The sequence below is a fragment of the Mustela putorius genome, unplaced genomic scaffold (genome assembly GCF_011764305.1).
Source record: "Mustela putorius furo isolate JIRA1106 unplaced genomic scaffold, ASM1176430v1.1 tig00000460_pilon_pilon_pilon, whole genome shotgun sequence".
Classification (NCBI taxonomy): domain Eukaryota; kingdom Metazoa; phylum Chordata; class Mammalia; order Carnivora; family Mustelidae; genus Mustela; species Mustela putorius.
Window position 1 is genome coordinate 8052587 of NW_025421389.1, and position 16136 is coordinate 8068722.

Here is a 16136-nt window from a genome sequence, read left to right on the forward strand (position 1 = left end):
ACATTACCTGCATTTGGCTTTCCACCTACTCAGTGGGGCAAGGGTTGCTGGTAATATCTGCCCTTTCAGATAATCCAAGTGAGGACCACTTCTCTAAGCCCTACAAGAATTCCCAGGGGTGCCTAAGTGGCTCAGTCAGTTAAGCATTTGCCTTCAGCTCAGGTCATGATCTCGGGGTCCTGGGAATGAGCCCTGTGTTGGATTTTTTGCTCAATAGGGAGTGTGCTTCTCCCTCTCCCTCTCCTTCTGTGCTTTCTCCACCTGCCCCCCATCAAATAAATAAAACTAAATAAAATAAAATAAAATAAAATAAAATAAAATAAAATAAAAATTCCATTACCCCCATTACCTGCCACACTGTGTGCAACTTCAAAAAAATTCCAAATACTAGGGTGCAGAGATCAAGTCTCTTAGAGTCAGGCACACTTGGACGACATCGTGTATGCCTTTGTATGTGGCCTGAGACCTTGCATTCTGAAATCATTCAGAACAGGATATACACATCTCAGCTTTTCCTTTTTTCTGGCTCTGTGACATTAGATAACTTATTTATCTCTCTCTCTCTGCCTCTGTTTTCGTGTCCTTAAAAATGTGAAATAGTAATCCAGCCTCATAGGGTTTTCACAAGGATAAAATAAGTGGTGTGTGACAGATTCTTTCTATGGTACCTCCAGACACTTACGAAGTTCTCAAAAAATGAGAGTTGCTGACAAAAATAAATAAATAAATAAATAGAATTTTAAAAAAGTAAAAATATTCTAGAAGTGGAATCAAAGAGTTCATGATATTGACATTCACCATGTCCTGGCACCATGAGAAAATGCTTTTCTATTTATTTGCCCTTTATTCCTCACTTGGACCTGTGAGTTACCTATGGTCACTACCCTGCTTTGCAGTTTGGAAACTGGAGGTTAGAAACATTTAAACATTTGTTCAAGATCAGCTATGAATGAACAAGAGCGGTAGCCCAGGTTGCATTAACAAAAGAAGCTATGACAAAGAGACAGAGTAGAGAAAGAGAGAGATCTGAAACCAGTGCCTACAGGTCCCTAATTCCAAGGGGTCCTGGCATGAGAGACATCTGGGTTAAAAGAGGTTATGGGAATTCTATCCACCTCCCAACAAATACTTGACAGAACTGGGGCTAGACCCAAAGGGTTTTGTTAGCTGTAAAATGAGGAGGTTGTACTAGATGATCCCTAAGGTCTCTTTTTGACTTGAAAATTATATGATGTAAATTAAACCCTGTGATTCTAAGGGTGTGTGTGTGTGTGTGTGTGTGTGTGTGTGTGGTGAGAAATCTCAGGGAGAGGCAGCAAGTCAGAAGAGCAATGAACAAAAGGAGCCTCCCAGAGGGAGGGCATCTACATGCCCTAGAAAGAACAGGGTTGGATGAGAAAGACTCTTTGACTGCATGTAATTTTTCTGATCATGGTCAGTTGCTTGAATTGTGCAAATTAAAAATAGGAGCTGTGTGTCTAAGTCTATAAATAATTTCTGTAAGTGACACTGTAGAGACACCCTTACAAACGAGCTCTGTGAAGATTGTATGGCTTCTGATGCTGCCGGGTCCCTGGCGTGTGTTTATGTTTCTGTAATTCATAATCATTTCTTCTCATTCTCCACCATTCCTCTCATCAAAATAGATACAAGAAGAGAAAAGCAATCAGAGTACAGCAGGTCTAATCTTACCCAGCATAATATAAAACAGTAACACACCAGGATATGTGGGGAGACCAAGTTCACACTCAGAGTCCATATAACTGAACAAGGATCTGCCCCTGCCTCTCAAGCATTAGGATGTCACCTCATGAAAGTAGGGCAAGTTCCTACTCTCTGGCTGCTCCCACTGGATCCTGAGAAGTTGTGCTACCTGGAAAATCTCTTGCACTCCCAGTTAAATTCAGCACACATCGATTGAGCACCTACTAGTAGCCATGCATTGAGCAGCCCTGGGAGACTGAGATGAACAAATAGTGGTCCTGGATCACACAGATCCCCCATCCCAATGGGCAAGAGAGACATAGCAAACAATAGAACACTATGAGAAGTGCTTTGAACTGGACATATAGGCTGTCAATCCTGAACTTTGTTCATCTTACCTCTTAAGTGCCTCTCCCATTTGTCCCTCTCTGCTCTCATTTGTCCCTCTCGGCCCCTCGCTCCTGCTGGCATGCTTGTCCAAGCTGCCACCACCTCACTACTGGATAGCATCCTAGCTAGTTCTATCCCTCCTTGGCTTTGCTCTTTCTGTTCTCCACACTGCAGCCAGCAGGAATGTATTTGCAATGCAAATCTGTCCAGTCTCCAACACATCATCACCATCATCATCATCATCATCATCATCATCATCATCATCTTTAGAGAGTTTAATACTTTCTGTCATTTCTTTTATAAAAAGGGCCCAAACCTTAGCATTTCTTCCTATAGCCTGTAGGGTCTGACCCTGCCCATCCACTCTCCATTTGTGTGATTTTACGGTTTTTTACTTCAGCCACAGGTACCCAAGTGAACCATATTCTCTGTCTCTGCAGAGCCTGTAAATATGTTGGTACGCCTGCCCAGCTCTGCCCAGAACAAACACTTCACACAAACCCACTGACCAGGACAGGCCCCCTATAATGGGCTGTCCCAGCACCTATACCACCATGTCATAACACACTCACACACTGATTCCTATGATCATTTATCAGTGTCAGTTTTCTCCTCTAGACAGTAACCTTTATAATTCACATGCGAGAAAGACCTTTCTATCTACTCTTCTCCCTGAAGATAATGCCCAAGATACAGTAGGCACTAAATAAATGCTTTTGGATGAATGTATTACATCATTATGCATAGGTAGACCTGGGAGGCACATGCTTACATTTGTCTTTGGAATGGGGAGAACTGATGGAGGAGGGGGGGTTTATATCTCAGTATCAAATTTCAGTTATGAGTAGGGCTTATGCAGATAGATGAGTGGGGAAGAGGCACAAGAACAGAGGGTACAGCATATGCACAAACGTGGAAGCATCGCCAATCACATGGACATGGGTAGGGTAGCATTCATTGTTTTGAAAAGAAAGGAAAGGGGAAACAGTGGGCAGGTAATGAGAGACAGATAGATTAGTGGAGGCAGGTTGAGCATCCTGCACTGAGCTATCAATAAATGAAAAAGATATTTTCTGAGAACCCGCACATAGGAAGTTGGCTTCTCTCCTCATTGCACAGCTCTGGTTCTCCTTCTGAAGAAGGAGCACGATAGGCTGTGCTTTGTTTTTCGTAACATCTGCATGGCATTATAATTCATTTACCAGGATGATCTTCGGTAAATGCACAGGGTTGCGCAACAATCACCACTCACCTGTTCTAGAACATCTTCATCACTCCAAAAAGACACTCTGTGCCCATTAGCAATCACTCCCTTTCTGCCCCCTCCCCAGCCTCTGGCAACTTTCGCAGGTACCTTCTCTGTCTGGACTTTTCATTTATTTTTTATGTTTTATTTTTTTAAGATTTTTATTTATTTATTTGATAGACAGAGAGAGATCACAAGTAGGCAGAGAGGCAGGCAGAGAGAGAGGGGGAAGCAGGCTCCCCGCTGAGCAGAGAGCCTGATGTGGGGCTCGATCCCAGGACCCTGAGATCATGACCTGAGCCGAAGGCAGAGGCTTAAACCACTGAGCCACCCAGGCGCCCCTGGACTTTTCATTTAGATGGAAATCATACAATAAGTGGTCTTTTGTGTCTGGCATCTTCCACGTAACACAATGTTTTCAATGTCAACCATGTTGTAGCATGCATCCTTATTTCATTCCTTTTGATAGATGAATAATATTCCCTTGTTTGGATATATTTTATTTTGTTTATCCTTTCAGTTATTGGTGAACATTTGCATTTTTCCCTTTTTTTAAATCTGTTATGAATAATGCTGTTATGTACATTTGTTCACAAGTTGCTGTGTGGGCAAGTGTTTTCATTCCTCTTGGGTACATACCTAGGGGTGGAAGACATGGTAACTCCATCCTTCAGCCATGAAGAGCTGCATGATTGTTTTGAAGACAACTTCACTGCTTTACAATTCCCACAGCAGTGTATGAGGGTTCCAATTTTTCCACGTCCTTACCAACGTTCATTAGTATCTTTTTTTTCTTTACTACAACTGTCCTAGTGGAAGCAAAGCAGGGTCTTATTGAGGTTCTGATTTGCATTTCTGTAATGAGCTATGGTACTAAACACCTTTTCAAGTACCTACTGGCCATTTGTATATCTTCTTTGGAGAAATGTCTATTCAAATCTTTTGTCTATTTTTTAATTAGGTTATATCTTTTTATTGTCAATTGTGAAAGTTTTTACATAGCTTGTATGCTAGTCCTTTATCAGCTGTATTATTTGCAAAAATTTTATCTCCTGTGAGCTATCTCTTTCACTTTTTCTATGGCATTCTTTGAAGCACAAAATTAAAAGCCTTTTTTTTTCTATTTTGATGATGTCCAATTTATCTATTTTTTTCTTTTGTTGCTTGCACTTTTGCTGTCATATCTAAGAAATCACTGTCTGATCCAAGGTAACAAAGATTCACACCTGTGTTTTCTTCTTTTAGATCTGACTTTGAGGTATTTGATCCATTTTGAGTTAATTTTTTGTGTATAAAGTGAAGTAGGAGTCCGACTTCATTCTTTTGCCTGTGGATATCCAGTTGTCCCAGCACCATTTGTTGAAAAGACTATTCTCTCCTCATTGAATTATCTTGGCACCTTGTTGAAAATGAATTGACCATAAAAGTATGGATATATTTCTGGGACTCTCAATTCTATTCCATTGATATATATGTCTACCCTTAATGCTGATTTTTAATAGATAATGTTTCCTAGAAATATGTTCAGGATTAAAACAAATAATGTATACAGAGCAATTAGTACCAGGCTCAAAGAACTAAATACTAGTGATTTTGTTACTGCTGCTGGTGCTATTACCACTTTGTTCTCTGTAGAAGCCGCACTGGACAGTTAATATTGCTAGAAGATCACCAATTCACAGAATTTAAACTGGAAAAGATCTAATAAATCCCAATCTAGTTTCTTCAAATAAAATCAGCCAAAAGAAACAAATGAACACCACCACCCACACACACACACACACACACACACACACACACACACCCCTAAATCAGAAGGGTTAAGTGATTTACAAAAGAGTGTACAGCTGTGGAGGAACCTAGATCAGAATCCACTTATCCCACACTTCATATCTTGCTTCTGGCACAATGTCATTACTATTTTCATATACAAAATATGGCATGACCTAGCCTAGCATGTATGCTATAATTCCCAAATTAGTTTCACCTTTAGTTTATGAAATAAGCTCCCTTGTTAAAAAAAAAAAATGTTAACCCTACAAGAATAAAAGAAATTCTTTAAAAGTCTTTACTGTATTATTTTTATAAATTAGCTTTGAGTATAATGGAAAGCATTTCCCCTTTATGTTAGCTTTCTCATGGTCTCTTAATATTTTCTTATTCTCTGAGGATAACAAGAATGGGGCAGGGGAAAGATAAAACAGTAATAGCTATTTAAGTCCTTTTAAAACATTCTTTCTGGGTTGCCTGGGTGGCTCAATTGGTTAAGTATCTGCCTCTTGATCTCAGCTCACCTCATGATTTCAGGGTCGTAGAATTGAGCCTCATGCAAGGCTTCACTGGACGTGGAATCTGCTTGAGATTCTCTTTCTCTCTCTCCCTCTGCCCCTCCCCCCATCTCAAATAAATAAAATCTTAAAAAATTGTCTCTAATCTAATCTCCACATTCCTATGTGGCATGTATCTTTATGCCCATTTTAGGTATATGGTGGAGGAAGCTGAAGCTTAATGGCTTTCAGTTTTGTTTTTTTTTTTTTCAATCACACAGAAAGTAGTTGGAAGAAAAATGGTATTTAAACTTCAGCCTTTATGATTATAAATTACAAGATTTTTTTTTAAATGGTGTCATCTAGTTTTAAACAAAACACTTAAAGCCTAATTAGCAAAGACTGTGGTGGGACAGAGGTAGGGCAGGTTTGAAATGCGTGAAATTATCATCCTTGAAATAATGCAGCATGGCACTCAAGCCTCTACCTTGTCTTCTACAAACAGAAACAGACACTCCCTAAAATAAAAGAGATAAGGAGGAGCCAGGCAATTTCTTTAAACAAACCTGTGTGATTTGCCCTGTGCATTTGCTTAAGCTCCATTATTCAGCTAAGGAAGAAGAAGAAAATCATATTTATTGAATAATTACCTTTTATCCTGGAAGCATATAATGCAGTCTTCCCAGTTATCCAAGGGGAGCATCACCTATATATAAGTTCTGACTTAACTCTGAAAGAACTGAAATTCAGAAAATGAAAAATTAGTCACAGACTAAGCTATCTGATTCTAAATAGCATGAATAATATAAATGAATATATAAACACGAATAATAGCAACTAACATTTATTAAGCACTTATTTCCAGGTACTGTGCTAATGTGCTATACACATTTAAAGTTAATTCTAATAAGTAACTAGAAAGAGAATTGTTGTCTTCTTGTAACAGAGGAAGAACTAGAGGCTCAGAAGAGTTAAGCTAAGATTGCCCAGGGTTACACAGGTATCTTGGACACTAGAATTTAGGTTCTGTTACATGGCTTTCTCATATGCTATTTCAATTATATCATTGTCAACTTTATGGAGGATGGTGTTAATATGTCCAGAATCACACGTTTCAATCCCTAATTTACTCAGGATTTCTTCCTCACAAATGCATAATAACATGTATAAGAAACTATAATTGACCTTTGAACATAGGGGATAGATGTGTCAACCTCCCATACAGTCGAAATCCCTGTATAACTTTCGACTCTCCAAAACCTTAACTACTAAGAGTTTATGGTTGACCAAAAATCTTGCTAATAACATAACAATTGGTAACACATATTTTATATGTACTTTATCCTGTATTGTTATAATAAACTAGAGAAAAAATGTTACTAAGAGAATCAAAAGAGAGAGAAAATACATGTATAATACTTTACTATAAAAAATGCATATTAATATACCCATTTAGTTCAAAGCTGTGTTGTTCATGGCTCAATTGTACATATAATAACCATTTATTTATTCCACAAAATTTTTTAAGCACCCATGTGTTAAGCATAATTCTAAGTAGTGGGGATACAGTGGTTTATAAAGCTTATAGCTTAGGACCAGAAAGGCTTTAAACAAATAATCATACTAATGTATATGAAAGCACAAAGCTATATAAAAATCATCAAGAAAATTTAGAGTTGAGAAGAGATTGTAACAGAAAGATTTGAATTAGATGGGTTGGGGGGAGGTCTAGGGTCCTAACAAAGACTTCTCTGAGGAGCTAACATAAAAACTGAGCCCTGATTGGAAAAGAAAAAAAAAAAAAATGATGAAAGTGGGTGGGTATTTCAGGAAGAAAAAAGGGCAAATGTCAGATCTCTAAGATGGAAAACACTTGACAGATTATAAGATATCCAATTTAAAAACCTATGCTTTCATATATTATATTAAGTGGGAAAAGGATGCTACTACACGTCAGGTTTTGGTTTTTTATAATAAGAATAGGAGGATAAATATAGCAGATCCCTTCCATGGAATAGCTCAGTTGCAAAGATAAATTGTATGATAAAGACATAAACAAGAATGCCTTGGGAGCAGAAGAGAGAGCAGCTAAGACATCATAAAGGAGCTCATGTTTGAGTTGAATTGAGGGATGGATGAGGATTTCATGTGGCAGAGAAGTGGGAAGGTACTTACCCAGCAGAAGGGATAATATGTGTAAAGGCACAAAGAAGAGAGAAGTTGGGGGGCAGAGGACTACATATTAGAGAAGGGGCCAGTAGTTAAGCTATGGCCAGACTATGAATGGTTTTGTAAATCCTGTTAAGAAATTTAGATTTTCCAGTCTTAGATAGGGGCAGATATTTGGGGTGTTAGGCAGAAGAAAAAATATTTAAGAGGTGATTGTGGTAGGTTTATAGGGTTTGAATTATAAAATGGTGGCAGGTTGAGAAATGAAGAGACTTTTGTAATATCCAAAGCTAGAGACAATAAGCTTCTCAACTAATCCAATGGCAGTATGAGTGGAGTGGATGGGGCAGGTTCGAGATGTATTTTGTGTTTAAGAGCAGCTGGCCATGCTAAGGCTAAAGAAAGAATGTATAAATACCTCATGATAACCCAGAACCCTAAGATACTTTGGAAATCTGCTTCTTCCTCTGATTGTTATCTGATAAAATATTATCTCTCATATATATGTGTATATATATATATATAATATATACACACATATGTGTGTGTTGTGTATGTATACAGATATATAGAGTGTCAGGCAGTATTTTATTTGTGTGTGTGTGTGTGTGTGTGTGTGTATATATATATATGTTTATGTGTCTATATCTATTGAACTATTTTTTAATTTACTTATCATAAAGGACCACAATTTGTGCACTGAACAATCTGCACAACCATATGAGGGGTTGTAGCCCACCACCATCAACGATGCGTGCACTCTTGGCAGATCTGGGGGCCCCTCGTGTCTGCAGCTATGACTAAAACACACTGTGCTATTTGTCATCTTTTTTTTTTTTTTTAGATTTTATTTATTTATTTGACAGACAGAGATCACAAGTAGGCAGAGAGGCAGGCAGAGAGAGGAAGAAGCAGGCTCCCTACTGAGCAGAGAGCCCGATGTGGGACTCGATCCCAGGGATCATGACCTGAACCGAAGGCAGAGGCTTTAGCCCACTGAGACACCCAGGCACCCCTATTTGTCATCTTTTAATTAGACTTGTGTGAGTCCTACTATTTTTTGTGAGTGATTTTAATATTTTGGTTAAGACTTGTACATTTTTGTGTTTACCTGTATAACCATAAACACTAGTTATATAAATAGATAAATGGATAGATAGATACATAGATACATACATTGACACTAGATTTATAGATACTTAGAAACAGATCCATTTGCCATAAATAAGTGTCTGCAAATGGAACAAAGATCTCCTTTGTTCCAATAGGTAAAAGTATTTATTCATTTTCAAGTACTCCTTTCTTCAAAAAATTTGTCATGCTAACAAAAGGAGGGCCATTAAAAGTATTGTCAAATTCAATTCAGATTCAAACTTAAACTGGAAGCATTGAGAGCTGCTCTTGGTAAGTGCTGCTTGCTCTTAGCAGGCCTTGGATTAACAAAGATGATTAAAATGGGCTCCTCCCCTTCATGCTATGCAATGTGTTGGGGAAGCAACTGGCATGAGGTGGTTTTGTTCTTTATGGTTAAGTGCTGTGAGGGAAGATGCACTGGGAGATCATTCAAAGCAGAGGAATCAAAATAGACAAATATAAATACTGTGTTTGGGGTATCGATACGACAAACAAAGAAGCCGCTTAATCTGATGGAAAGAATTCTGCCATTTACTGGCCATGTCCTTTTGGGTAATTTACTTAACTCTCCCCTGGCTTCAATTTTGTTTTCATTTTCAATTGTGAGAATATTTATTTCATAACTTGTAAAGTAGCCATAAAATAATATATGTGCAACTTTTGAAAACAAGCATTTTATGTTAACATACATTATTGCATTGTATATATTAATAATAAGGGTATCATAATTGAGAAAAAAACTTTTTTTCATCCCAGTTCACTATTTGTGCTTCCTTTCTTCTTGGTGTACACACCCTTAAAGCTATACTTATCTTTCTTCCTTTGAGAAAGTGGCAGGGCCATTCTGGAAGTGCCGGGGTGGAGTGGGGGTTGCAGTTAGCACTGCCTGGGGCTTGGTGGGAGCGTGGATCAGTTTTGCAACTGCACCCCAGGAACTAACATCCTAATGGGTGACACTGGCTGAGTACCTAGAGAATGAGGCAGTCATGCTAAATATCCACGGAATTTTACAAATATCTATTAAGCCAGGACCCCTTGAACTATCAGATGAAACATAGCATGTACAGAATTGGTGATTCTGAACTGGGGCTTGAGTTGGAAGATGTGGCCCTGGACATCGCATGTACTAAATTATCCTCTACGAACCTGACTATACAACCCCCTCCCCCGAGCTGTGTCTATCTTAACACCAGCACCAGGGAGACTCCCGGGTCTAGAGAAAGAACTTCAGAGGGCCCAACACATCCAGCTAAAGCAGACATTATTCTGAGAATATTGCAGAAGGTGCACTGAAGTTGTTGCTTTATAAAAGTGAAAAAAAGTATTGACTTTTCTACCCAGAACTATTTTTTAACAAGCTAGAAAATACTGAAAAACAGGTAGTACAGTTATCTCAAGAGAATGCAGTGTAGTTAGAATGCACACTATTTTTTCCCAGTGTGTATTTGGATAAAATATGTGCAATGAAATTTCAGGCCAAATCCTAATGCAGAAATAATCCAAAATATGGCAGATTTATATGATAGGCAATTTTTTATTTATTTGCTAATGTGGATTCCCTTAAGAAGTCAAATGTTCTACATGTTACTTATGGCTTCTCCTTGAAAAGACTTAACTCTAAGGTCTCAGCAGCATAAAACTCCCGGCAGCAAAGTTGTCTAAATCAAGCATCAGCCATAATTCTCCTTTGCCACTGACTCTGGGTGGTTTGGAAACTACCAGTACTCTACCTGTTTGGTAATTAATAATTTTTAATTAAAATGGCAGTTTGAATAAATCAACATAGTTGTAGAATTTGAGCCTCCTCTCTTGCCATCCTTCGGAGAATCTGAAACATAACAGAGAAGAAAGGTTTAGGTATCTGAAATCCTCCATTAAAAGCTTTGAGCTCTGGCCACACCCCCCAATCCCCACCCCATAGTTTTTGGATTTGTTCCATTGTTCTTTGAATCTTTCTTTCCAAAAGGAATTAAGCAGGACCCTTTGTCAGCCTTGTGCTAGACAATGAGGAAATAGAGACGCATGGGACTCCATCCTAATCCTTGAGGAACTAACTCTAGGTAAAAAGACAGGCATGAAAAAAATCAGCTGGGACACCACATATCACAGGGAGAAAGGGAGGTGATTCTCTTCTCAGATTTGTGGAAAAGTGAGGGAAAACTGTAAAGGGGAGGTGATCTTTGAAGTCCCTTGAGGGATGAGTCCTATCTTTCCAGGTAGGAAATGAAGAAAAGAAGAGGAAAACAAAGCAATGGAAGTATTTGTTTTTGCCATGTTCTTGGGAGAGCCAGGTTTGAGCCCTAGCAGTGTACAGTATTAATGGCCACCTTGTTGGCAAATCAAGCAATCTGAACATTATTGTTAAGACTAATACTGATCATAAAATCATGCTGTGCAAATATTTATAGGCTTACACCTCCTTTTGAGTAAAAAGAATCATCCTCATGTATTTTGTTTCTCCTTTGTTTCTTTATAGTTCCTCCCCAGATCATGAATATCTCCTCAGACATCACTGTGAATGAGGGAAGCAGTGTGACCTTGCTGTGTCTTGCTATTGGCAGACCAGAGCCAACTGTGACATGGAGACACCTGTCAGTCAAGGGTAAGTTCTTTACCTCTGGGAATTTTTCAGAGTTATTTTATTATTCTATTGAAGAATTTGTTCTAAAGCAAACCAAAACTTTGGGAATCAAAAAGCATAGTAATGCAAAAGCAAATAGACCACATGCATCAGTCTGAGTATTCCATTCCAAAAAAAGAAAAAAAAAAGGATTTATAAAGAGAAAATGTACTGAATTATTTTTTCAGTCCTTTCTATGACCACAGAAAACTTCTGTTTACCCAGGCAGGAAGAACAGGGGTGCCATCACCTTAAACAAAGATACTAATTTCTTAAGGTAGAGATGCATGGGTCAGTTGGTCATTAGCCCTTTCTTTAAGAAGAGTGCTAGAAGGTTACCATGCCCTTTGTAAATGTTGGTATTACTGGGCATCCTTAAGAAAAAAGATCTCCTTACTCAGTACTTTCAGACCATTTCCCCAGAGCCACACCTATTTAACCCACACATCAATAGCCCACCCGGATGGAAGAAGGATGTTGGAAATGGTGCGGTGCCCTCGGCATGCATGTGCTGGGCACGCAGTGGTTGGCATTCAATGTCAGTGATGATCTTCGCCACCTCTGTAGGAAGGGAACCAAAAGAACAGTGGGCCTTATCTCTTTGGAACGAAAACTTACTCTAAGTTGAACTTGAAGAGTTGGGTACAGAGTCACCTCGTGTATTTATACATTACTAGAAACTATGATTAATTCTAGAAATTATGTAAGAAACAAATGCTCCCTCAAGCATGAGAAAATCCAAGCATAGCATGAACTTCAGTGAAACAGGAGAAGGTGTGGAGTATGCCTGTGTGTTATGTAAAAATAACCTAGATCTAGAGGAAACCGTAGGAACACACCTTCATGACTTTGAAATAGAGAATGTTTTGCTAGGACATCAAAGGATCTTACCACAAAAGAAGGAAACAAGAATAAATTTGGCTTTGTATCATTTTCTCATGGCTGCGGTAACAAAGTGCTACAAATGGTTTGGCTTAAACAAGAGACATGTATTTTCTTATTGTTCTGGAAGCTATATGTCCGTGATTAAAGGGAGGTAAGGTTGGTTCCTTTCCAGGGTTGTGAGGGAGAACCTGCCCGATGCGTATCCATTACTTTCTGGTGGTTGGCTGGCAGGCTTTAATGTTTCTTGGCTTGTAGATGTATCCCCCTGATTCCTGCCTTCATTATCACATGACCTTCTCCCGGTGTGCCTCTCTTGGTATCCAATTTTCCTTTTACATAGGGACACCAACGTATCAGATTAGGGCCCAGTCTCATGACCTCATCTGATTTTGATAAACTTATAAAGACCCTATTTCCAAATAGGGTCACGTTCTGCAGCACTAGAATTAGAACTTCAGAGTATCGTTTTTGGGGAATGTGGGGGAATGCAATTCAATTAATAATGGCTTCATCAAAATTAAAAACACCATTTAAGTATAAACGAATAGACAAGCCATAGACTGGGAGAAACAAAGAATTTTGGATTTTGTCTGGGTTATGTTTGAGTTTCATCTGGGTTACATGAAGAATTCTTACAACATAATTCTAAAAATCCATCTTGAAGTGAACAAAAAAATTGACAGACAATTCACATAAGAAGATCTCCGAATAAAAAGCACCTGAACATATGTGAAATATATTTACCATAGAAATGAAAATTCAATCATAATGAGGTTCTACTCACAACTACTAGGCTGTCCAATTTAAAAACAACAACAACAACAGCAAACCCTGACAGTATCACCTGTTGGGGAGGATGCGAAAAAACTGAAACTCTTACACATTAACTCTGGGACTATAAAATGCTATAAACACTACAGAAAACGGTTTGGCACTTTGTTACAGAGTTAAACATACATTTAACATATGACCCCCAATTCTGCTCCTGAGTGTTCACCAAAGATCAATGAAAATGTCTGTCTACAAATATACATTGCGCATAAATATTATGGCAGCTTCATTTATAATAGCCTCAAACTAGAAAGAACCTTCAACAATTAAATAGATAAATTGTGTATATTTAAACAACAAATGACTTCTCAGCAAGTAAAAGTAACAAATCATTGCTGCATGTAACAACATAGATGATTCTCAAAAACAGGCCAAGCAAAAGCAGCGAGACACAAAATTACCTACTGCATGACTTAATAGGCAAAACTAAGTCATAGTGATTGAAATCAAGTCACTGGTTACCTGGAGTAAGGATCTGGGGAGATGTGATTACAGAGGGGCACAAGGGAATTTTTTCAGCTGATGGAAATGTTTATATCTTCAATACAGTCCTGCTTATGTTGCTCCTTACATAAGTCAAAATGCCAAATGATACACGAAAAAGGGGAACATTTTAGGGCGCCTGGGTGGCTCAGTGGGTTGCAGCCTCTGCCTTCAGCTCAGGTCATGATCTCAGGGTCCTGGGATCGAGCCCCACATTGGGCTCTCTGCTCAGCAGGGACCCTGCTTCCCTTCCTCTCTCTGCCTGCCTCTCTGCCTACTTGTGATCTCGATCTCTGTCAAATAAATAAATAAAATTTTTTTAAAAAAGGGGAACATTTTATTGTAAGCAAATTAAAATCTCAATGAAACTTTAAAAATATCCACATAGAGATAAAGAAATACCTGAAAATTTGCCCCTAATTTGTAACATAATTTATGTAAACAGTACTTCCTAGATGAGAGACTGGATTTGTTACTAGGAGCACCATTTAAGAGAAAAGTTAAATGGTCTCATGTCCTCAATGTGAACAGAGATGTATGTGTCAACCCCAGCCTTGTTGTAGGGAAAGATAATACTAATAAATCCTCTGAACATTCTTTGTATACAGACCTCAGATATAGACACACAAAATGTCTATATTATAAAGTAATGTTAATAAGAATATTAAACTATACATGAGGGACATCACAAAGCCCAACTTTAGTGAAAATGAAGCAATAGCTTATGTTCCCAAAGACCTAAGCCGCATGGGAATTTTGCTTGAAGTGAGAGACAATTTCGGATTTATATTTCATATAAAACTATGTCTAAACATCAGGCCAATTTCTATGTATTTGGTAAATTCAGAGATTTTTATAAATGCTTGAAATCCGAAAATGCATTTATTTGATCCTAAATGCATAGTTCTCTGAGCCTAAAAATCTTTTGAAAGGCATTTCGACTTTGTGTAAGTGTTTTGAAGCAATACCTTCTAATGGTACACTGGTAAGGTTTCCCTCAAAATAGGGGAAATTCATCCATATTCTCAATCTTTTATACAACATAATAGTTACAATTCAGCCTCAAAAAAGCTCAGAAAACCCTACATTTAAATGATTCCTCTGCTCTTCAAATCTCTCAGGCTATGATCTACTTTCAGTTGCCTTTTGCTTTTTTACAGCTTCGGCCTTCACTTGCTGTCTTTCTTTCCCCCATTGTCTTTCTCCTCCTCTCTCCATGATATTTAAACATTTAAACTCAAAGCATTGTTTTCCAAATTTGAAAAGCTTTGGAACCTGGAGGGTTTGCAAGTTTAAAATGTGCATCTGCAGATGACTACCATTATTTATTTTTAGAAGGCTATTCCTTCTCACTTAGAGTTGAGGAGACTCTGGGAAGTTGTTTTAAAGGTTTAGAAGAGCAGCCAATAAAACTCAAACATCAAACAGCATTTTTAGAACAATTTGCTGGTTAATTTAGCATGCAAGAATAGGAAATAAAAGTTGCAATGACATTTCCTTTGAAATTCCAACAGGATTACATTGGAGAATTTAGTTCACTGGACAACCGTGTTCCTAAAATGCTAATAACGCAAGATTTGAAAATTCTTGGTTAAATTTAGGGATCTGTATAACAGAAGTGAATAAACAAACCTTTATTTAGAAATAGAATATTTTAATGAGCAGATTCTTAAAGATTAAGAATAGTGATAATGCTTATAGTTTAAAAAGATGGGCCAAACATATGCTGCCAATCCCTAGAAATTACAGGAAAAGGTAAAAGCTAATGACCCAATACATTTATTATCACACTAGAGAAAAATAATGTCAAGCCTGTGTGAATCAGAAACAATATAGAATCTCTGAAATTTAAAAAGTAAATATATGTAATGAAGAGGAAAAAAAAACAGCTCAATATGATTTATACCTGAAATGATACATAGTTGAAAAAATAAGGGTTTTAGATCTTAGTATAATGGTAAATGTTTAAAATTGATTGGGGCCGAGGCTGGGAAGACGGACAAGCCCTGGTGGCATTTGCCGAATTTCCATGGTGCAAATACTCTCATCATTGCCACTTTATCAGGAACCCCTTCAAAGTAACTATGCCCATTTTCACTTGAAAACAAACAAACGAACCAAAAACTAATCCTTCCTATGAAAGTAAGGTGAAATTTTTGAAACAAATAACCAAAATCCCAGATGTGGATCCAAAGTTTCCCCAACATTTCCATTCTCCAGTCTTGGATATCTAACTGGAGATCTCTTGACTTCCAGTTTCCTTGGTCATGTTGGCAGATGTGTTAGGATTCCCAGAAACTAGGTTTGCCGGGAGGACATCTGCCTCACCTCCAAGGAAAACTTGAGATTGTTACAGGATCATGATTATTAAGCATTGCGAACATCTCAAAGAAAAGTGCTGTGTAAA

At 38.0% G+C, this 16136-nt stretch overlaps 1 protein-coding gene across 6 annotated transcripts in view; it reads left to right on the forward strand.

The window, feature by feature from the left end:
• OPCML (opioid binding protein/cell adhesion molecule like) overlaps positions 1 to 16136 on the forward strand; it is a 1096764-nt gene that overhangs the window by 973492 nt on the left and 107136 nt on the right. For all 6 annotated transcript variants that reach the window (XM_004763940.3, XM_004763944.3, XM_004763938.2 and 3 more), the window contains one exon: positions 11387 to 11512. In XM_004763940.3, coding sequence (XP_004763997.1) covers positions 11387 to 11512 — 126 coding nt within the window. The remainder of the gene's footprint in view (positions 1 to 11386; positions 11513 to 16136) is intronic.